Source organism: Herpailurus yagouaroundi, unplaced genomic scaffold, assembly GCF_014898765.1.
Source record: "Herpailurus yagouaroundi ecotype Mexico unplaced genomic scaffold, PumYag 67569, whole genome shotgun sequence".
In the NCBI taxonomy this organism is placed as follows: Eukaryota; Metazoa; Chordata; class Mammalia; order Carnivora; family Felidae; genus Herpailurus; species Herpailurus yagouaroundi.
This window is the reverse complement of record NW_024420375.1, coordinates 3,882,561-3,906,495: the sequence shown is the minus strand read 5'-3', so window position 1 is coordinate 3,906,495 and position 23,935 is coordinate 3,882,561. Positions and strand designations below refer to the sequence as shown.

The 23,935-nt window shown below is 41.8% G+C and overlaps 1 protein-coding gene across 2 annotated transcripts; it reads right to left on the bottom strand.

The window, feature by feature from the left end:
• Positions 1-2,483: 2,483 nt before the first annotated feature.
• Positions 2,484-13,360, bottom strand: PIN4 (peptidylprolyl cis/trans isomerase, NIMA-interacting 4). 2 transcript variants are annotated; one of them, XM_040467838.1, is made up of 5 exons: positions 12,940-13,205; positions 10,941-10,990; positions 10,377-10,450; positions 3,045-3,164; positions 2,484-2,662 (listed from the first exon to the last, which is right to left on the bottom strand). In XM_040467838.1, the coding sequence occupies exons 1-5, from the start codon at positions 13,005-13,007 to the stop codon at positions 2,504-2,506; spliced, it is 471 nt and encodes a 156-aa protein (XP_040323772.1). In that variant the 5' UTR covers positions 13,008-13,205; the 3' UTR covers positions 2,484-2,503. The 2 variants fall into 2 exon arrangements, with proteins under 2 accessions (XP_040323772.1, XP_040323773.1); XM_040467839.1 differs by lacking the exons at positions 10,941-10,990; positions 12,940-13,205 and adding an exon at positions 13,239-13,360.
• Positions 13,361-23,935: the final 10,575 nt, after the last annotated feature.

Here is a 23,935-nt window from a genome sequence, read left to right as displayed (position 1 = left end):
GATAGTACGTTATATATGCTGTTCTGCACCAGTTTTTAATTTTAACACAGCTGTATGATATTTTATTGAATAGATACACCATCATTTATTGATGGATAGTCCGTTTATTTCCAACTGACACTGTGATGAATAATATCCTTGTACCTTTTACACATGTATTATATCTATGGGATAAATTCCTAGAAATGGAACTACGGGGTGCAAGGGTATATTTGTAATTTTTCTTTTTTTTTTCTTTTGGGAGAGAATCTTAAGCAGCCTCTGCACGGTCAGTGTGGGGCCCAATGCGGCACTCAAACTCAAACTGTGAAATCATGACCTGAGCTGAAATCAAGAGTCAGACGCTCAACCGACAGCCACCCAGGCGCCCCTGTATCTATAATATTGATAGGTATTGCCAAATTTTCTCGATAGAGGTTATAATAATGTACATTTCTACCATTAATGGATACCTGTTTCTTCATACCCTTACCAACAATATGTTAAATGTTTTGAACTTTGCCAATCTGATAGGTAAAAAGCAAGATCTCATTTTGGTTTTAATTTGCAGTTATTTTACTCTGAATGAAGTTGGTTCATTAAGCATTGAACTTAATGAAAAAGATGTAATTTCAAAGCAGAATTGAAGGCATGTGCTATAATATGTAGAAGTCGGTATAAATCCTTAGTTTTCTCATTTATCAACTCCTTTAGAACCTTAGTTGCCAGTTCAAAGTTAACTTCCCAAAGGGTCGCTTGGTGCCAGAGACCCATTCTTGCTCTGCTCTCTCAGAAGGTAGCTATCACTGCTTTCTCTTTCCATGCCACAAGTTAGTTTGCTTTTTATTTTTTATTTTTTTAATGTTTATTTTTGAGACAGCGTGAGCAGGGGAGGGGCAGAGAGAGAGGGAGACACAGAGTGCATAGCAGGCTCCAGGCTCTGAGCTGCCAGCACAGAGTCTGACGTGGGGCTCGAACTCAGATTGTGAGATCATGACCTGATCCGAAGTTAGACGCCTAACCGACTGAGCTACCCAGGCATCTCTAAGTTTGCTTTTCCTACTCCACCTTTCCAGCACGTTTTACTTTGTGGGTGACACCCTGCAAAAGGCATTCAGTCAGTATCCTGGGTAAGCCAATGTCCTGAGCAAAGGATGCTAACTAGGTAGTGTCTCATGCATATAAAGCTTTTCAGAATTTTCTTCAAGATTTTCCAAATTTATAGCCCTTATTTAGACACATTGTTTTGAGTGGGGTTTTTAGAAGTTTCATCTTAGGCCTACTATTTCGAACATCTCTCAATACATACTGGTATATCTATGTATCTGAGGGAATGGGGCATCCGTTAGTCTGCTCAGTGGGGAAAATCTCCTGGAGGACTAACCTGCTGAGGATGCCCAGAAACTACTCTAAAATAAGAAACTTCTATGTCAAATGCAGCTGAGCAAGAACACAGTGTGTTAAAAGAATCACTGTTAAGAATCATGTGGTTATGTTGGCAAAGTTTTATTTTTGAAGCAGTACAGTATTTATAATTCTTTATACATTTTTGTATGTTATAAATATGGGAATGTGAAATAAAAAATGCAGATACACAAAACATTGGCTGCTTAGTCTAGTACAAACAACTGGTAGAAGAACTGAGTGCCTTTTTGCCTGCAATAAATGTTTATTTAAAAAGGAGAGTTCACAAAAAGAAGAGTTCATGTTGAATGGCCTTTATGTACAGCATATTATATTAAGACACTGGAGCTAATAACTGTCCTGGCAGATCAAAGTTGGCTAACTTACAAAACAAGTGTTGCCTATTGCTTATTTTAGGATTTTCATATGCTAATCCATCTATTTGATGTCCAACTCAATGTGTGAATAGTGTGAACTAGGTATTTGGCTCCCCTAGAGATGATTTTTAAATTAACTTACGGGGTATACTGAGAATCACAGACAGTAGTTCTGAGGGAAAAGAGACTTAAGGTTAAAAGGAGTCTGCTTGACTTCTCTTTTTTTTTTTTAATTACATAAACTTTACACCCAATGTGGGGCTCAAACTCACAATCCCAAGATCAAGAGTTGCATGCTCTACCGACTGAGCCAGCTGGGTGCCCTTACTTGACTTATCTTTGAGAACAGCTGACTGAATACCCACTATAGTGTGCACACTAACTTTTCCCCACCTCATTTTGTGCCTACAAACCCACAATGACAGAGTTCATAAAATACAAGGATTACTCAACACCTTTTAAAGAAATAAACAGGGGCACCTAGGTGGCTCAGTCGGTTGGGTGTCCGACTTCAGCTCAGGTCAAGATCTCACAGCTCATGAGTTCGAGCCCCACGTCAGGCTCTGTGCCAACAACTCAGAGTCTGGAGCCCGCTTCAGATTCTGTGTCTCCCTCTCTCTCTGCCCCTCCCCTGCTCATGCTCTGTCTCTCTCTGTCTCAGAAGTAAATAAAAACATCAAATTTTTTTTTAAAAAAAGAAATAAACAGAATTGTATAAAACACTGTCAGTTTTCCATACAATTTTATTTTCTCCCTTCAACCATAATAATATGATATCCAAATTTTGTCTTAACTGGAGGGTCTGTAAACACAGGCTTATCCAGCCCACTTATGGGCAAGGCAAATGCTGCTTCTTGAAATGGTCCCACCATGGTACCTCTGGTCATCCAACCCAAGTCACCCTGAAAAACCCAAAAGATATGTGACGTCAGGTGGCCCTCCAGAGGAAACAGTTCTACAGTAGCTTGAGAATTTCCCAACACAAATGCTAAGGTTCCTAGTTTTATTTGCCTGGGCTGTAAAGAAGTGGGCTTGACAAGGACAAATGGGTGAAAGAGATCCAACCCTGGACTGAACATATAAGCACTCACAATGCTTCCAGGTGTCTCAGCTGTGCAAGTTTGGCCGTGCCTAGTCTTAGACAACAGGTGCCCTGTACGCAACTGTACATTTCTGCTTTTAAGATCTTTAAACCAAGATATGGCTAAAATTAAAGGCAGAACATAGAAATAACCCCTACCACTGTGTGTCCTCCATGGGGGATAAATGAAAACAACACCATACCCCTTGCCTGGCTTTATCTTCACTATACTGTATGGCCACTTCATTGAATCTCATTCCAGACTTCAACTTTTCCATGGCTTCCATGATTTTCCCATGTTTTTCACACAGAATGTGTCTGACCTACAAGGAAAAAGTATGGTCACATAATTTGAGAGACACTATTCCTTTTCTCACAGTACAGCAGTCATGCTGTATTACCCCCAGTAGTGAAAAAATAGATCAGGTTACGGCAACAAAACCCTGAAGTCTGCTCAGTTGGGCAATGGCCACAAGCTCGTTTCCCACTATCTCAGAACTCTGATTTTTTTTTAAATTAACTTAAAAATTTTTTTTACTAAAAAAATTTTTCAGTGTTTATATTTGAGAGAGCAAGTGAGCGCATGTAGGGGAGGGGCAGAGAGAGGGAGACACAGAATCTGAAGCAGGCTCCAGGCTCCGAGCTGTCAGCACAGGGCCCGACACGGGGCTTGAACTCACAAACTGTGAGATCATGACCTGAGGAGAAATCGGATGCTTAACTGACTGAGCTCAGGCACCCCTCAGAAATCTGATTTAGATGGAAAATGGGCACCTGGCTGTGGGAAGCTACCATCTTAACCATGTACTTCAATGGTAACAGGAAGAGAAAACAGAATGGTTGAAAGCTTAGGCCCTTGAGTCAAATCCCACCTCTGCTGTACAATTGCAGGCATTTTCTTTTTCTTTTTAAAAAATTTTTAACATTTATTTATTTTTGAGAGACAGAGCACAAGTGGGGGAGGGGCAGAAAGAGAGGGAGACACAGAATCCAAAGCAGGTTCTAGGTTCTAGGCCATCAGCACAGAGCCTAATGTGGGGCTTGAACCCACAAACTGAGATCATGACCTGAGCGGAAGTTAGACACTTAACTGACTGAACCACCCAGGTGCCCCAATTGTAGGCATTTTCTTAAACCTCTAAGTGTTTCCCCCTTTGTGCACTGAGATAATAATAGTACTTATGGGGCGCCTGGGTGGCGCAGTCAGTTAAGCGTCCGACTTCAGCCAGGTCACGATCTCGCGGTCCGTGAGTTCGAGCCCCGCGTCGGGCTCTGGGCTGATGGCTCAGAGCCTGGAGCCTGTTTCCGATTCTGTGTCTCCCTCTCTCTCTGCCCCTCCCCCTTTCATGCTCTGTCTCTCTCTGTCCCAAAAATAAATAAACGTTGAAAAAAAAAATAATAATAATAGTACTTATGTGTTCTCATAGGGTTGTGAAGACTGAGGTGATGCAGTCAGTATTCAATAAAGGTTAGCTGTTATTTCATCAGAGTGGGGATGATATTTAAAAACCCACTAGGAAATATTTTTTATGAGAAAAGGCCCAAGGTATAAAGCCTCCTCACAATTCAACACTTTGAAAAAGTATTGTATGTTGATTAAGAATACTCAATCCTATAGAAGTATTCAAGTTTGACCTATGTTTACATAAAGCCATGTGTTTTTATTAAAATCACTCTATCTTGAAAACTGGTTTTGTCAGGGTAGGCATTTTGCCGGATTTCCAATTTCTCAAACACAATCCATTGTTTCATATTGTAAGTGATACACTGGGATGGGGGCTAAAGGTGTCTCCTTTATAAATGGAGACAAGCAAATCAAGGTTGTCTTCAGGGTTCAACTATTGCAATTGGGGGCAAAGGGATTCTAGGCCCACAGGAATAACTTCCCGATGGAAGAGCTACACAGGAGATAGGAACATAGATAGCAAAGGAAAGAATGTGTCAAAAAGCAGGGCTCAGAGAGGCAAACTTATATAGAATGTACAGGATGTACAGAATGTACTGTCCCGGGCAGACAGGAACAATCTGGACACTAGAGATACGTGTTGGGAAACAAGGACAGTTCATCAAGACCTCAAGTTGGCCTGGCCAAAACAGCTCCTAGAATGCCCCCCTCTTTATGCTTCTACACTCACAAAGCAACCTTCTGGTACAATTACTGGGAACTGAATTACAGCATTCATGATCACAGAAAGGGGAGACCACCCAGCACTTTATACATGAATAAACAAGTATTTTGGTCTGGACAGTCTGACAGGTTACACATAATGCGTCTGTAGTACCTGTGGGGTTTGCAATGTGACCAACTGGCAACTGTGTAAGACTGGCATCTTAGAAGACAGCCAACCCTGGGGCGCCTGGGTAGCTCAGTTGGTTGAGTGTCCGACTCCTGATTTTGGCTCAGGTCATGATCTCGCTGTTTGTGGGTTTGAGCCCCGCATCAGGCTCTGCACTGACAGTGCAGAGCCTGCTTGGGATTTTCTCTCTGCCTTTCCTGTGCATTCTCACTCTCTCTCTAAATAAATGAAAAAACTTAAAAAAACCAGAGAGCCAACCCACAGAGAATTTGGGAGTGATCAGCACAGAGGTAGCAGCTGACACTATGGGAGGTGATGAGATTGCCCAGGGAGGTTACGTAGAATGAGAATAGGAGAAATGTAGGTTAAAGACATCCTTGGAGAACACTGATGTTTAAGCAATAAGCAAGGAAAAAGCTCAATAACCATAATACAAAAAGAAAGGCCAGAAAGGTAGGAAAGGTGTGTTAATAGAAACCAAGCCAAAAGAAAGTTTCAAGGAGGAAATGATCAACAGGCTTAAATGCGGCAATGATCAGGTAAAAAGTACAACCAATTTAGTAATGAGTGATTGATGACCTTAGCAAAAGCAGTTTCAGAAGAGTAGAAACTGCAGAAGCCAGAGAGTAGAGGGCAGACAGAGGGAGAGATAGGAGGCAGGAAGGAAATCCGTGTGGGGTACTCCCCCAGCTGAGGTAGAAAAAGAGAAAGGGCTCTTATCAGAAGAAAATGGGCACAGACATGTATGTATGTTATTTTTATTTTTTATTGTTTTTTATATTTTATTTGCTTTAAAAAAATTTTTTTTAAATGTTTAGTTTTGAGAGAGAGAGAGGGAGAGAGACAGCACAACTGGGGGAGGGGCAAAGAGAGAGGGAGACACAGAACCCAAAGCAGGCTCCAGCACAGAGCCCGACGCAGGGCTCGAACTCAAGGACTGACTGTGAGATCATGACCTGAGCCGAAGTCGGACGCTTAACCGACTGAGCCACCCAGGCAGCCCAACATGTACGTATTTTAAAGGTCCCTGGGCAGAGGTCTCAGAATGAAGGGAAAGATGCAGTAAAGAGGGAAAGGTTGAAGACAGAGCAAAGAAACAGGGTGGACATAATGCAAGATAAGGCCTGGTACTCAGAGCCCTGCTTGAAAAACTTATTAGTCTTAAAGAAAGAAAGATGAGAAGACAGAGAAAGGAGATGTGGGTGAAGAGAACTTTGTTGGAGAGGGGGCCAGAAAGCCAACGAGTTCCTCACAATAGATCAGGTTTCCATTTTCTTCTGAAAATTTAACAATATTTAAAAGTTATTATTTGCTAGGCATGTGCTAAGCACTTCTCTCATGAAATCCTCACACCAACCCTGTGACACTGGGTCAGTGTTTGTCAACCCTGGCAGTATTTCAGAATCGTCCTCAGTGCTTTTGAGGGGCACCTGGGTGGCTCAGTAGGTTGAGCGTCCGACTTCGGCTCGGGTCATGATCTCACGGCTTTTGAGTTCCAGCCCTGATCAGGCTCTATGCCGACGACAGCACAGAGCCTGAAGCCTGCTTCAGATTCTGTGTCTCCCTCTCTCTATGCCCCTCCCTCACTCATGCTCTCTCTCTCTCACTCTCTCTCAAAAATAAATAAACATTAAAAAATTTTTTTAAAAGATAAACAAAAAATCCACCAAGGTCCAGGACATTGGTAGTTTGAGAAGCTATCTAGGCGAATCTGATGTACAGCAGGATTGAGAAACAATGGATGAAGTTATCTACTGACGGACTGGAGCAGGGTGGTGGATGGCTTGAAGTGAGTGGCAGAGGACTGCTGAGTAGTACTGAGAGCCTAGCTAAGGTTAGAGACCAGGAATTAGTGGTCCCAATTCCCAAGGCTGTGTGACTCTCCAGCAGGGCCCAGCAGTTCTAGGTTTAAATGTAAAGGAAGTAGGGGCGCCTGGGTGGCTTAGTCAGTTAAGCTTCTGGCTTCGGCTCAGGTCATGATTTCACAGTTCGTGAGTTCAAGCCCCTCATTGGGCATGCTGCTGTCAGCACAGAGCCTGCTTTGGATCCTCTGTCCGCACCCCCTCCATCCCTCTCCTTGTCTCTCTCTCTCTCAAAAATAAACAAACATTAAAAAAATTTTAATGTAAAGGAAGTAGACTACTGGATGATCTGGAGTTGGTAGTCTGGCAGGTGGATGCAACAGCTGACCAAAAGGAAGAGTCGGGGCTCCGACATCCAGTGGTCAAGCTCTCTGATCTAATTTCCAGCCTACAGAACATACAGGGCTTGGAAAACAGACACAAAGCCGGGAGACGGTGGGAAGAACAGGCAGGCTCGAGGGCTAGAGGCCCATGTGCACAGAAGAACAGAACAAGACTGGGGGAGGCAGGAAGCAAAGGGCAAGGAGGGAAGCTGTGGTTGGCAGGTGGATTTCAGAATCCGGACAGCTCTAGAGACACAAGGCAGGGTGTGGGCTCAGGAGTGGGGTTGAAAGCAGGATGGCAGGATGTGGAAGGAGCCTAGCCCCTAAAAGGCTGGAGGGTTCCAGGGTTCCCTTCCTACTGGGACCTTTCCAAACACCAGAAATAACTCAGATGTCCTCTAGTAGGTGAACAGTTAAACATACTACGGCACACCCATTCCATGGCACACTACTTAGCAATACAAAGGAATAGACTATTGATAGGTGAAATCTCTGGAGAAATATGCCAGTGAAAAAGCCAAAAGGTTACATATTGTGTCATTCCATTCGTGTAACATTCTTGAAATTATAAAATTACAGAAATAGAGAACACATCAGTTGCTGCCAGGGGTTAAGGACAGAGGGAAGGTGGGGGAGGAAAGTGGGTGTGGCTATAAAACGGCAACAAGAGGGATTCTGGGGGTGATGGAAATGTTCTGTATGTTTACTGGATCAACGTCAACCTCCTGGTTGTGCTGTTGTACTAGAGTTTGATGTAACATGTTATCAGTGGGGGAAACGGGAAACAGCACATGTACCATTTCTTACAAGTGGAATGTGAGTCTCAAATTATCTCAAAAGATGGGGTGCCTGGGTTGATCAGTTGGTTTAGGTGTCCAACTCTGGATTTTGGCTCAGGTCATGATCTCACGGTTTGTGGGATTGAGGCACATATCAGCCTCTGTGCTGACAGCTTAGAGCCTGCTTGGGATTCTCTGTCTCCCTCTCTCTGCCCCTCCCCTGCTCATGTGCTTGCTCTCTCTCCCAAAATAAAATAAAAATAAAATAAAATAATCTCAAAAGAAAAAGCTTAGCAAGAGAATTTAGTTCTAATCAAATTTCCTATGTGCCACTTCTTTCCACATACCTCATGCACAGCCACACTGAACTCATTTTTTTTTTCCAGAAAGAGCAAGAATCCTCTTTGAAGCCACGTGCAGCGGAGCAGTCTCTTGTGTTGGGTGCTTGTAAAAGTCAGCATATAAGGTGAAAATTGCATATGGCCAAAATTCCCTACAATATCCCTTATGAAGATGCCATACTGGAGACCAACATGTCAGCCCTCATCAAACCCAACACAGCCTATCTCCCCAGACTGCGGCAACAATGACAACTTCTTCAGCTGAACACCAGATGAAGTACTTGGTTTATATTTAGGGACCACGTTTTATGAGAACTTCTCTTTGGATACCAGAATCCCACTTCACATAACTGGATGCTCATACGAGAACAGAGGTCTACTATGGAGAAGCTGATTAATGTCTCCTACCTCACTTTCTCTGGGGCATAGGGTCATTGAGTAGAAAAGTGGGTAGAAAAGCCCACACTATTTCTATGCTCCCTCTCTCTTTTTTTTGGCTGCGTGTGCATGGCTGGGTTTATACGATGCAATCCACTACTCCACTTATTATACAGCAGTGAAATTTATCTTTATCTAACTGCTCCAAGTATACTGTGATAATAGAAACCATCTCTTACCTGCTGGATTTTTTAAAGATTTTTTTAATGTTTATTTATTTATTTATTTTTTATTTTTTATTAAAAAAATTTTTTTTTAACGTTTCATTTATTTTTGAGACAGGGAGAGACAGAGCATGAACAGGGGAGGGTCAGAGAGAGGAAGACACAGAATCTGAAACATGCTCCAGGCTCTGAGCTGTCAGCACAGAGCCCGACGTGGGGCTCGAACTCACGGACCGCGAGATCGTGACCTGGCTGAAGTCGGACGCTTAACCGACTGCGCCACCCAGGCGCCCCTGTTTATTTATTTTTGAGAGACAGATAGACAGAGTGTAAGCAGGGGAGGGGCAGAGAGAGAGAGACGGAGACAGAGAATCTGAAGCAGGTTTCAGGCTCTGAGCTGTCAGCACAGAGCTCAACGCAGGGCTCAAACTCATGAACCATGAGATTGTGACCTGAGCTGAAATTGAAAGCTCAACTGAATGAGCCACCCTGGTGCCAGTTTTTGTTTTTGTTTTTAAATACAGAAACCATCTCAGTACACTGCTTGGCACAGGGCAGATGTCACTAAATCCTTATTGAATGAATGAATCCAAGTATCGGATCCCATACTCTGAAACAATGAAACTGCCTTGTTACGTAGCACTAAGTAGTAAGGTTCTGTTTTCCCAGGGCAGATAACACTCTTCTGTACTAGGTCAAGTACTTCAAATAGTTATTTGTGATTGCCTCCCATCCCAATGTTCATGGTCAGGTCCCTGGATTGTAGCTTACCAATTAGGGGAGCAACATAAAATATTAAATATTATTTCCTTCTGACAAACAGTTCATTCATTTACTGGGAAGATCTAACTTAATACATGTTAAGAAACAATACAAAGTATGAAGAAATTCTGGATGTTTGAGGGAACAGTTGAGAAAATAAATAAAATGGAATTACTTTGTGAGACTGGTCCCTATTTTCCAATTTTATGTTATCTTGATTTCCTATCAGTAGTAGGCTAGCCTCTTTTTTTAAGTTTATTTTGGCGGGGGGGAAGGGGAAGAGAGAGAAAAAGAAAGAGAATCCCAAGCAGGCTCCACACCATTTCAGTGCAGAGTCCAATGAGGGGCTCAATCACGACTGGCCATCATGACCGTGAGATCGTGACCGGAGCTGAAATGAAGAGTGAGATGCTTGACTGACTGAGCCACCCAGGTGCCCCAGTAGTAAGTAGGCTAGCCTCTTAGAATGTGTTAAGCATACTGTCTTTTCCTTTTCTGGGTACCAAAATAACACATGTATATGTATGTTATTTATATTTAACATGAAAGAAAAGGAACTAGTAACTCACCTTTACTGCATTGCCACCACCTTTGGGACCCTGAGCCTTCTTGTCAGAACTGTCACTCCCAGAGGCTGCTCCCCCTTTAGAGAAGAGATCATAGGTACTCATTTAAAATGCATCTTGACATTTACAGAAAGGTCCAATACAAGAGGAGTGGATACTTCTGTCATAGCACCATGCTTCAAAGGGGCACTCTGCCACTTTACTACATGAAGCTACAATTAATCTGTGACTCACCTCTCTTAAAACAAGAAATTCATGCCCACATAAGCCCTTCGTAGAAAACAGATATACAAGTGAGTGTGCTAATGGATGAATGAGAGTGCCAAAAGTCTGGTCCAGATTCTCTGGACCCAATTTGAAATCCTGCTTCTAAGGGCAAATCCCCGAGCTCCTGTAAGATTTTTTTTTTAACATTTATTTATTATTGAGAGACAGAGAGATACAGAGCATGAGCATGGGAGGCGCAGAGAGAGGGGGAGACACAGACTCTGAATCAGGCTCCAGGCTCTGAGCTGTTAGCACAGAACCCGACACAGGGCTCAAACTCACAAACCGTAAGATCCTCACCTGAGCCAAAGTCGGACGTTAACAGACTGAGCGACCCAGTCGCCCCACTCCTGTAAGATTTCTAATAAGCACTGCAACTATGTATTTGAGTACTCACAATTCCAATAAGTAAAATCTCTAAGAATCTATTTTAAATAAAGATCAAATTTCCCACCACCCATATTTGGCTAAAGAATGTATTCATTGTCCAAATTCCTGGAGTCTCCTGCATTGCCTATTGATACCTTACTAAGAAAAGTTGTCGGTATTCAGATTAACCACCACAGGGAGCATCTTACATTTTACTATTATGTCATCTCACCACTACACCAACTTTGGTGTTTGTGGCAGCATACTTACTGTTAGAGGTTGATGTTCCTAAGAACTACTGCTGGATTAAATGTTCAGTTCAATAAACATTTCCTAAATAGCTATTAGACACTGGGCATACAAAGATGAACAAGCCATGGCATCTTCCTTCAGGAAATTCATATTCTGCTGGGGAAGACAGGTACGTAAACAGATCATTTCAGGAGAATGACCTGTGATCTATGGACAGAGGCTGTGGAAGCACAGAGAGCCATTTTAGCCAGTCAGGAAAGGTTTCCTGGATGAACGGAAGCTAAGTGAAGAAAGGACAAGGATGAGGAGACACCCCAGGGTGGTCAAACATCGTGGTGTGTATGAAACTATGAATCCAAGTCTGAGGTGTGAGTGCTGTGAGATAAGTAAGCCCTGGGGAAATGGCTGAAGGTTAGGGCATGAGGGCCTATGAGCCCCACTAAGGAACCTACAATAGGGAACCACTGAAAAGTTTTAATCAGGAGATTCCATCTTACTTGTCTTAGTATCTCCAATGCCTAGCACAGTACCTGGCACACAACAGTTGTTCAATAAATGTCCAACTAAACTGAAAACCCAAAATGCTGATCACCAAATGCCTAGGAAAATGTTACTGCCAAAGGAGTTTTATTACACCAAACTCTTAAGTGGGTTTGCTGTACATTTACTCTTGAACAATGATGCATTCCTGTTATCCCAGCCTCTCCCCTGCTGGATGCTGCCATCTTCTGACTGCCACCACTTCACTCCCTTTGATTGACTGAGGACTCTGGCAGCAGTTTCAGGCTGCCTTTCCATCCTCACTCTTGCCATCATCTTGGATGACCTCACCACCTAGGCTGAGGAATCACCCAACAAACCTAACTTCACACTTCTGGACCTCCCTCCTCCTCAATGTCCATGCCTTGTACTCCAGGCCACCTGCTCCCAAGGGCACAACACGATGGAACTGTGCCACCGAGAACTAACAGTTCAGTCTCTGGCTACAACTTCATGTTCTTCCAGCCTTCTCATGCCTCACTCCCACAACACAGGCTCTTTGACTTCACAGAAATCACTCCCAACTTCGGTACCTTTATCCTGATGTGTTTCCCTGGGCTACCCATTTCTCCTTCCCCTGCCAGTCTGGACCCCATGCTCCATCATCTGTGTTCCCACTGTCACCCTTAATTCACTTGTTCTGCTATTCTATTCTCATTGTCCAACAAACCCTCAACCTTGGCTCAAGGCTACACCTAGCTCTTTTCAATCTTATATTGTGTCAGTTGCAAGTTACCAGGTAAATCATGACTGTGCAGATTGTGTCCTCTACAAATTCATGGCCTTCAACCTTAGGCTCTCAGCCTTGAGGGCTGATCCTTTTATTAGTGTTTCCTTCCCTTTCCCATCACCCCCAATGACGACTCCAAACCTTTACCATTCTTAAGAACCTCACTCAGTCCTTGCCCCTCGGTCTTAAAAATTACCCTTGCCTTCCACTTTAACAAATTGAGGCCATGAATCATGATATCCTATAAACAACTCCCTATTGTGGCCCCAATTTTTACAACCACACCCATCCTCGTCTCTTTCCCTATGGCCTCGAGCATAAAGTGTCCTTTCTCCTATTCAAAGGTCAACTTCTCCACCTCTGTCCTAGACCCCATTTTCTCCAACTTCACTCCTTCCGGCCCCTTACCTCTCTAACTCTACCGGATCCTTTACGTCAGCCTCACTCTCAAGTTTTCCCCATTTTGAAGAAACCATCAAAACTTCCTCTTAGTCCTTTGTCTTCCTCTATCTACCATCTAATTCCCCTACGTTTTCAATAAAGGCTTTCCAGAGAAGTCCGCACTGTCTCCAACTTCTCACTTCCGGGTCAATCCTTTAGTCACTGGCCACCCACTGCCCCGTCCCGGGCCCTGGGGGTCGCCGGTCGGCTTCCTCCCCTCGCTCCTCATCCGATCCCATTGTCTCTGGCTGCTTTGGCCGCTCTACCTTTCCCCCCTTTCCCGGAACGGCTTTTTCCCTTGGGCGGCATCTTCGAATCTTGGGGCTGTACTGTCAAAGGCTTCGGTTGCCTGACAAAGCCCCTTCAGGCCCCACGGGCATGTCCGAAACAAATGCCTGAAAACGGCATCGAACTTGACAGTTTTTGCTGTGGCCCTGGAAGCAGGCATAATTTGGGGCAGACCCGGTCCTTGGGCCCGCGGACCAATGGAGCTGAAGATGTCTGACCAATAAGAAGTTCGGTTCTGTTAGAGGGGCGGAGCCAATGGTGAAGCAGGGGCGGGAAACCCCGCCTTTGCGTTTTTTTTGTTGTTGCTGTTCCTTCTATCGCACGCCATTATTTGCGCTAGCTCCCATGCTCCTTCACTCCCCTGCCCATCTCCTCCACGCATGCGTAGTGGAAGGTGCGGGCCTCTGCAGTCCCTTGTCGCCGGCTCTAGCCAATCCCGCGGGGCCGCCAGACAAAGGGAAAGGAGGAAGAGCCGCGGTGGTTGCCCCCTCCTCCTGCTCTCTCCTACGCATAGGCCTTGCTCTCTCTTGAGGTTTTTCATTTTTAAATTTTATTCTGCAATTGTAGTTGATTGGATTTAGAAGATAGTTAAAAAAAAAAAAGCTATCACCCCTCTGCCTCTTGCAGAACTCTGTCATGGAGAAAAATTGGAAGCGGTCTAAATGTTCCTCAGTGGGGTATTGCTTAAATAAATAATGTTTTCAATCACACAAAAGGATATGCGCCATTTAAAATAATGAGTGTAAAGCTGTCTGAAAAGCTGACACAGGAAATGGACTTAAGGAAGGTTACAGACCAAGCTATAGAATATGATTCATTTTTTAGAAAAAGTATATAGTGTGCTCTATTATATATGCATAAAAGACAGGAAGGCTACCACCTAGCAAAATGTGACCAGTGGTGCTAGTACAGGTTGTTGTATATGTTTCTGTGTATTTTCCAAATTTTCTGTAATGGTGCAGTATAAAATACTTAAAAGCATGGATTCTGGAGCCAGACTGTCTGGCTGCCAGACTGCTCCACCATCTGGCTACGAGCTCTGTGACCTTGAGGAAATTACCTCATCCTTCTTTGGCTCAGTTTCACTATCTGTAAAATGGAGTTGATGATAATAGTACCTGCTCACAGGGTGTTAAGAGAATTAAAACAAGTTTATATTTGTAAAGCACAGAAACCAACGACTAACTCATAGAATGTTAGAGTAAGATGAATGAGTTTTGAATTTGTGTCCCCACACTTTCTTCCCTTATCCGTAACCCCTCTTCTCCTGATTTGTATATAAGGTTAAACCTTTTTCTTAGGCTCCATAAGATAGCTGTCCCAGCTTGCCACTACCAGCCAGAACTCCAGTTCAGAGTTTAGTGTTTGGATACAGCCTTGCTGGACTTCGGTGCTTCATGCCCAGACCAAAGGATCAAACACTTTTGATACTGTGCCCACCCTCAACTCATACATAACAAGCAGCCCCCTCTTGTTGTACTGCTGTGACTTCTGGACATACCACATCTTGGGCACTCTTTGTTTCGGATTGGGAGTGATAAACTGTAGGAAACACATCCAATGCTGAGGGGATCGTTGGTTCTCTGCTTGTGAGGTGGATCCTGCCCATGTACTGACTTTCCAAGTCTGGCTGGGGGGATGGAATTTGACAATGTCAGTATGGCCTCATGTTCATCAGCTCATCCACAGCCAGGAGCCCAGGAGTCACTTTACTTCTGGTTTTTCATAGGGAACAGCCCTTCCTGTGACCACCGACCGTGGAATGAAGAGTGGGAATGAAGCAGAGTTCAGATCCCAGTGAAGAGCCAGTATTAAATGGCAGATGCACCTGACAAATGCTTAGTGCCTGAAATATTGTGAGAGCTCTGTGTGTTCCAGCAGATAACAGCAACAACTATAATAAACAAGTTTGTGTAAGTGGCTGAACTTACCTGAAGCAGTATCTAGGGGCCAATAGCTCAAAGGAGAAGACATTGGTCTGCTGGGGGGTTTCAAGGTCAAAAGCACTGTAAGGCAGTCAGATTCAGAATCATATACAATCTCAACTATGCAGTATGCATCACAAAAAGGCAGGGAAGGAAATATAAAATCTTAAGTGTTCAGAGTGCCTGGCTGGCTCAGTCGGTGGAACGTGTGACTCTTGATCTCGGGGTTGTGGGTTCAAGGCCTAAGTTGGGTGAAGAGATCACTTAAAAAAAATCAAGTCTTAAAAAAAAATCTGAAGTGTTCATTCTGGAATGTGAGTTTGTGACTACCTTTTATTTATTTCTGTTTATATTATACTGTGTTTATATCAATTGGCATGCATTTTTCTTTTATTCAAGAAAAAAGAGCAATAAACATTATTTGTAAAACAAACACCATAAAAGCCAGCTTCTCTACAGGGTTAAGTCGGCACCAGTCTATGGAAACCGACTGTGGAGGAGTCTGTGGAGCAGAGTGACAAATGAACGTAAGAGCAGGCAGGGGGGCAGAGAGGAGAAAACTTCAGCCTTGAAACCATGGTAACGACTGCGGGAGTGTGCACACTGAGTCAGAGCCAGGAATGGATGCCAGTTGTATTTTCTATTAATTACCTCCTCAGACTGATTCTTTCATGTATTTCTTAAACAAGGAATACTTAGGAAGGGAAGCTGGCAGTCTTTTTCCCAGAAGTCCACAAACCTTGACCGAGACTCACTGTCCTGCCCTACCTGCTGTACAAACAAAAGGCTGCAATTTCTTTCCCATTTGAGACCCTAGCAGAGCTTATTCCGAAAGGGGAGCTTGAAGCAACAGAGCATAGAGATCTAATTGATCCCATTCAGAGGTGGTCAATCCATGGGGAGCTCTGGGCCCCAGCCTCTGCAGATAAGGGTAGGAAAAGGTCACCTTTGGAAATGGAAAAGAAAAATCAGTACACGGTGGATGAGATCAGCCACCTGCAAAAGTCGCCACCCATTATGGCAAATGGATGCAGGTATATTGCCAATGGGATGGATGGGTCTCCTGAGCACAGTGGCCAAAGAACTTTCTAATCCTCTTCATGCCCTTGTAACATGTCTGGCATGAGAGAATGAAGCTTTGAACAACTGTAATTCTTTTTAAAGTGCTTCAGAGAAGAAGATTCCATCTATGTTTGTCTAGCATTGTCTAAGCAAGCAGTTTCTGGAGAACATTAATATTCCAGTATCTAGTGAGGTAGATTTTTTTCAGAGGCGGTGTTCATTTGAGACAGTGGAAAACAACCAACACAAGTAGCATATGTAGCATGAGTCAGATGCTTTCCCTTCAGTATCTCTTTGAGTTTTCACAACAGTTTTTTTAAATGATATTTATTTATTTATTTATTTATTTGTACTAAATTTTTTTTGAGAGAGAGTGCACACATGGACACACACATGCATGTGTGAGGAGGGGAGGGGCAGAAGGAGAGGGACAGAGAGAGAGTCTCAAGCAGGCTCTATGCCCAACATGGAGCCCAATGTGGGGCTCTACCCCACAAACTGTGAGATCACAACCTGAACTGAAATCAAGAGTCAGATGCTTAACAGACTGAGCCACCCAGACACCCATAAGATTTTATTTTATTTATTTTTATTTTTTATTTTTTTAAGTTTATTTATCTTGGGAGGGAGGGGCAGGGAGATCAGGAGAGAGAGAATACCAAGCAGACTCCACAATGACACTGTGGAGCCCAATGGGGGGCTCAAGCTCATGAACTGTGACATCATGACCTGGCTGGAAATCAAGAGTTGGACGCTTAACTGACTGAACCACCCAGGCATCACCCTAAGATTTTACACCCAATGTGGGGCTCGAACTCACAACCCCAAGACCAAGGGCCACATTGCTCTACTGACTGAGCCAGCCAGGCACCCCTATTTTCACAACAGTCTTTGTTTTGCAGAATATCACCATTGCCATTTTAGACCTGAAGAAACAGGCTCAGAGGAATTAAGAAGCATGTTCAAGTTTGCACATCTAGGCACTGTGGCAGGGTTGGCCTTTGAAGTCAAATCTGACTTCCAAGCTGGTACGTTCTGCATGATGACACTGCCCTACACTTTGCCATCCCCTATGTGAAATCCAAGAACACCCAGTTCCCTTTGTTTTGAGTGTATATTCAAGTCAGCTTCCCAGGCATCTGAGCCCTTACAAGGGGGCACTCTGCCCAAGAGGTGCCAGGGCCAAGTTATGCCCCCACCTTACGGAAATCAATTCGCCTCTGGTTTATGCATTAATGTGTTCATTCTGAGTAATCTGGAAGGTGATCACCTCTGCCTACTGGACCTCCCAAGCCCAGAAGCACAGAGGCAAGAAGGAACATGGTGTAGGGGGAGGGCAGTGGACAGAGTATTGTGGACAAGGCAGAGGGGGGACAGTGGGGAAGAGGTCTTCTTTGTCCTCATCCTCAGGAAGTGGTCTCCATTTCTAATGAATTCTGCCTTCTAAACAGCTCATCTCCTCTGCTCCTCATCATTGTACAGTGAACAATGAGCACTTTGCTGAGATTCACCAAGCATCTCTTGCCCTTGTCCCGTGCCCTCTTTGCCCCTGCCACAGGATTTTGAACATTCTCTGGACCATTGGAAAAGCCTCCACATGTGGTCTCTTAGCTGTCAGTCTCACCCTTCTCCAAGCTACCCTCCCCAGCGTCTCACAGAGAGCCCTCAGAAACCCAGATATGACACTCATTCCTTCAGTGGCTCCCTGCAGTCTGAGAGGGTCCTTAGCCTGGAGACCCAAGGGCCTTTCTGCTGACATCTGCAACCTCATCTCTTGCTAGTCCTCACAGGGCTTTAATCACATCGAGTTACCATTTGCATGCTCTCAAATGTATGGTGCTCTCTTAAGACTCCATGCCTTTGAACATGCTGTTCTGTCTACCTGGAGTGCTCTTCTCTCATTTTTTATCTAGTTAACTTATATTTACCTTTCAAGACCAAGCTCCAGTGCTACTTCCTCCTGGAAGTCTTCCCTTACCCTCTTCTCTACTTCTTCCAGGGTGAGCAAGGCACTCCTCTGCACTCCCAAAGCATTCTCTGCTTATCTCTAATGTTTGTATGATTTTTAGTAATAATCATAGATGCACCAGTTTGTTTACCCATTCACTCATTGAAAAACATTTGGGTTGTTTCCATTTGGGGGTTATTACCAATACAGTGGCTATATAAACGTGTGTGTACAGGTTTCTATGTGAATACAGGTTTTCATTTCTCTAGGATAATTTGCAAGAGTGTTATTGCTGAGATGTATGGTAAGCGTGTTTAGTTTTGCAAGAGACTGCCATACCCTTTTTCAGAGTGGCTGCACCATTGCACATTCCTACCAGCAATGTTTGGGCAATCCCAAAACTCACCAGCATTTTGTGTTATCACATCTTTTTTTTAATTTTAGCCATTTGGATAGGTGTGTACTGATACATCACTGTGGTTTAATATACATTACCTAATGGCTAATGATGTTAAGCATCTTTTCATGTGTTAATTTTCTGTCTGTGTATTCTCTTCAGTTTCTCATTGGGTTTTTTTAATGTTGAGTTTCAGGAGCTCTTTATGTATTCTAAATATGAGTCCTTTGTAAGATATGTGGTTTGCAAATATTTTCTCCCTGTCTCTGAGCTTGTCTTTTCCTCTTCTTAAGAGGTTTTTTTTTCTAGAGCAAAAGTCCTTAATATATTTTCATTTATGGATTTATGTTATGACTAAGAACTGTTTATCAAGCCCTAGGTCCCAAAGATTTTCTCCTATTTCATTTCTAAAAGTTTTATGGTTTTATGTTTTACACTTAAATCTATGATCCATTTGAGTTAATTTTTGTGCAAAGTGTGAGCTTTAGATCAAAGTCCTTTTTTGGGGTCTATAGATGCCCAATTGCTCCAGCATCATTCATTGAGAAAGCTATCTTTCATTATTGCTTTTGCACTTCTGTTAAGATTCAGTTGTCTGTACTTGTATGAATTTGTTTTGGATTCTCTATTCTGTTCCATCAATCTATGTGTCTATCCCTCCCCAATATCACACAATATCATGCAGTCTTTTTTAAAGATTTTATTTGAGAGAGGAAGTGCATGAGTGGGGGAGAGGGATGGGGAGGAGAGGGGCAGAGACAGAGACAGAGAGAAAATCCTAAGCAGGCTCCATGCCCAGCTCAATCTGATGTGGGGCTTGATCCCACCATCCTGGGATTGTGACCTGAGCTGAAATCAAGAGTCAGACGTTCAACCATTTGAGCCACCCAGGCACCCCTATCATGCAGTCTCAATTTGTGTAGCTACATACTATGTCTTAAAATTGTGTAGAGTAATTCCTCCCACTTTATTCTTTTTCAAAATTGTTTTAGCCTCTCTAGTTCTTTGTAGCTTCCATATACATTTTAGAATAATCTTGTCTGTATCAAGAAAAAAATGTTGCTAAGATTTTGATAAGAATGGTGTAAAACCTGCAAAACGTTTTGGGGAGAACCGACACCCTTACTGTGTTGAGTCTTGCAATTCAGGAGCACAGTACATCTCTCCCTGTAGTTAAATCTTTGATTTCTTTCATCAGCATTTAGTAGTTTCAGCCTACCATTCTTATATATATTTTCTTAGATTTTTATCTATGTATTTTCTTTGAGTGATTGTGGATGATATTATAATTTTAATTTTGGTTTTCACATGTACATTTCTAGTATTTAGAAATGCAATTGGATTTTGTATGTTGATCTGGTTATCCTACAGCCTTGCTGAACTCATTTATTAGTTCTAGGAGGTTGGGGTTTTTTTGTTTGTTTTGTTGTTATTGTTTGTCTTATAGATTTCTTGTGATTTTCTATATAGACCATCATACTGGGGTGCCTGGGTGGCTCAGTTGGTTGAGTGTCTGACTCTTGGTTTCAGCTCAGGTCATGATCCCAGGGTCATGGGATTGAGCCCTGCATTAGGCTCCATGCTGAGCATGGAGGCTGCTTGCGATTCTCTCTCTTTCTCCCTCTGCCCCTCCACTGCTCGCACTCTCTCTCTCTCTAAAAAAAAAATAAAATAAATTTTTTAAAAAGGCCGTCATGCCATCTCTCAATAGAGATCGTTTTATTTATTCCTTTCCAATCTATATGCCTTTTATTTCATTTTCTTGTTTTATCACACTGGCTAGGACTTCCAGTACTATGTTGACTAAGAGTGGTGACTGGACATGCTTGCCTTGTTCCTGATCTTATGGAGGAACACATCCAGTCTTTCACCATTTAGTATGTTAGTGTTAGGGTTTTTTACAGATCTTCTTTACTAACTGGAGGAAGTTCTCTTTCTCTTTCTTTCTTTCTTTCTTTCTTTCTTTCCCTTTATTTTCTTTTATTTTGAGGAAGTTATCCTCTATTCCTAGTTTTCTGAGGGTTTTAAAAAAATGAATAAGTTTCCACACAAAACATTTGAAGGACCCAAATTTGTAGCAAATTCCATGGCAGTTTTAAAGTTGAGCTGCTATAGTAAATACACTGGGGATTCTTGATACTTGAATATGGAATATGTGCACAGGGAAAGGAAATACAACATTGCACTGTATAAGCACTGTATTTTTAACTAGAAAATGCAATGTCTTAAATAAAATAGTACTTAAAAATGATACCAAAAAGCCCCCCAAAAACAAAAAAAAATGAGTAAGTATTGAATTTTGTCAGATGCCTTTTTTGCATGCCTTGATATAATCGAGTGATTTTTATTCTTTTAGTCTGTTAACATGACGGATTACATTGGATGATTTTCAAACTGAACCAGATTTGAACTCTTGGAATAAAACCTACTTGGTCATGGTGTGTAATTCTTTTTATATATTACTGAATTTTATTTGTTGATATTTTGCTGTGGATTTTACATTTATATTCATGGGGGATATTGATCTGTAGTTTTCTTTTTGTACTGTCTTTGTCTGGTTCTGGTATCAAGCCCACATAAAATGAGTTAGGAAGTTTTCCCTCTTCTATTTTCTGGAAGAGATTGTATAGAATTGGTATTCATTCTTCTTTGGACATTTGGTGGAACTCTCCAAGGAAACCACCAGATCTGAATATTTCTTTTGGAGGAATTTTAAATTACAAACTCAGCTTTCTTCAGAGGAATTGGTTCATTTCATCTAAGTGTCAAATTTATGTGCGTAGAGATGTCCACAAGGTCTGTCTCTGTTTCTTTCCTGATACTGGTTAGTTTTGTCTTCTCTTTTTTTTCTAGTCTTGCTAGAAGTTTGTTAATTTTATTCATCTTTTCAAGCAACAATATTTTTGTTTCATTGATTCTCTATTTTTTTTTGTTTTCAAATTTTTTGTCTTGAAATTTGTTTTCAATTTTATTTCATTAATTTCTTATCTTTTATTATTTCTTTTTTTTCTGTTTGCTTTGGGTCTGTTTTGCTGGTGTGTTTTTGTTTTTGTTTTATTTTTATTTTGTTTTTTAGTTCTTGAGGGGAGAGTTTAGATTATGGAATGGATTTGAGACCTTGCCTCTTTTCTAATGAAAGCATTTAGTTACATAAATTTCCCTCTCAGAACTGCTATAGCTGTGACCTACATGTTTTGATTTTGTATATATTTTTTTCAATCAGTTCAATGTTCATTTTCTACTTCCCTTGAGACTTCCTTTTTGAACCATGGATTATTTAGAGGTATGTTGCTTAGTATCTAAATGTTTGGCAATTTTTCTTGCCATTTTTCTGTTATTGACTTCTAACTTGATATCATTGTGGTAAGAGAAGGCCTGCTATATTATTTTAGCTCTTTTAAACTTGTTGATTTTTTTTTTTTTAGCGGCCCAGGGTTATATGGTCTCTCTTGGTGAATGTTCTGTGGATAGTTGAAAAGAATATGATATATTCTGCCATTGTTAGGTGGAGTGATCTAGAAATGTAGATTAGGTCCTGTTGGTCATTGGTGTTGTTAATTACTTCTATACTCTTCCTGATTTTTCATCTATTTCTTCTATCAATTGTTGAGTGAAGGTTGTTGAAATCCTCAATATAATTGTGGCTTTGTCTATTACTCCCTCCAATTCTATCAATTCTTGCTTCATATATACTGCAGCTCTATTGTTTGGCATATACACACTTAGAAGTGCTATGTATTCTTGGTAATTTGATCCTTTTATTTTGTAGTATACTGTTTTGATTTCATTTCCTTTTGTTTACACATTTAGATATTTTCTTAGTGGTTACTGTAGTGATTATAATTAACATGCTAAGTTTATAATGATCTAGTATGAATTGATACCAATTTAGTTTTAATAGCATACAAAAAATCTCTTATACAGCTCAGCTCCTCCTTTTATGTTGTTGTTGTAACAAATTATGTTTTTTTTACATTGTGTGACCAATAACATAGATTTATAATTATTTTTTGTGCATTTGTATTTTTTTTTCAACGTTTATTTATTTTTGGGACAGAGAGAGACAGAGCATGAACAGGGGAGGGGCAGAGAGAGAGGGAGACACAGAATTGGAAACAGGCTCCAGGCTCTGAGCCATCAGCCCAGAGCCCGACGCGGGGCTCGAACTCACGGACCGCGAGATCGTGACCTGGCTGAAGTCGGACGCTTAACCGACTGCGCCACCCAGGCGCCCCTGTGCATTTGTATTTTAAATTATGTAGGAAATAAAAAAAAAATTGGAGTTACCAGAAATACAACAATACTCGTTTCTATATTTACCTAGGTAGTTATCTTCATTGGGGACCTTTATTTCTTCATATAGCTTTATATTTGTGTTTAATGTCCTTTCATTTCTACAGATAATGAATTCTCCCAGATTTTGTTTATTTGGGAATGTTGTAATTTGTCCTTCATTTTGGAAGGACAGTTTTGTTAAATATAGAATTCTTGGTTGACAGTTAATTTCTTTCAGAACTTTAAATATGTCATCCCACTGTCTCTTGGCCTTCATGATTTCTGGTGAGAAATCAGCTGTAAGTCTTATTGAGGATCCCCTTGTACATACTGAGTCATTTCTTTTTTGTTGCTTTCAAAATTCTTTATTTGTCAGGGTGCCTGGGTAGCTCAGTCGGTTAAGTGTCTGACTTTGGCTCAGGTCATGATCTCATGGTTTGTGGGTTCAAGCCCCACTTGGTCTCTGTGCTGACAGCTCAAAGCCTGGAGCCTGCTTCAGATTCTGTGTCTCCCTCTCTCTCTGCCCCTCCCCCACCTGTGCTCTGTCTCTGTCTCTCAAAAATAAATAAATGTTTAAAAAACTTAAAAAAAAGATGCTTTCTTTGTCTTTTGATAGTTTGTTTATAATGTGTTTTGGTGTGAATCTTCTAAAATGTATCCTATTTTTGTTGAACTTCTTGTAGATTCATGTCTTTCATCAAATTTGAGTAGTCTGGGGCCATTATGTCTTCATATATTCTTTCTGCACCTTTCTCTCTCTTTTCTCCTTCTGCAGCTACAGAAGGAGCTCCATTATAGGTGTATGTTGGCCTGCTTCCTTTATGCTCTGTTCACATTTCTTCATTCTTTTTTTTTTCTGGCTCCCCAAATTGAGTAATTTTAATTGCCTTGTCTTAAATTTGCTGATTCTTTTTTCTGCCTACTCAGATCTGCTGTTAATCCCCTTTAGTAAATTTTTCATTTCAGTTCCTGTACTTTTCAGCTCTAGAATTCTATTTGTTCCTTTTTATAAGTTTTTGATTTCTGTATTGATATTCATATGTTGCTCATACGAAATTTTCCTGGCTT

What these genes read in the sequence shown, in the direction of transcription:
- PIN4 (XM_040467838.1), bottom strand. Translation starts at nt 13,007, where the DNA reads ATGGTTTCTTCAAAATGGGGAAAACTTGAGAGTGAGGCTGACGTAAAG. An exon ending in AACGTCCGACTTTGGCTCAG is followed by an intron (nt 10,451 to 10,940) that starts GTGAGGATCTTA and finishes TCTTCTCTAAAG; the next exon opens with GGGGAGCAGCCTCTGGGAGT. An exon ending in AAGATAAAGCCAGGCAAGGG is followed by an intron (nt 2,663 to 3,044) that starts GTATGGTGTTGT and finishes TGGGTTTTTCAG; the next exon opens with GGTGACTTGGGTTGGATGAC.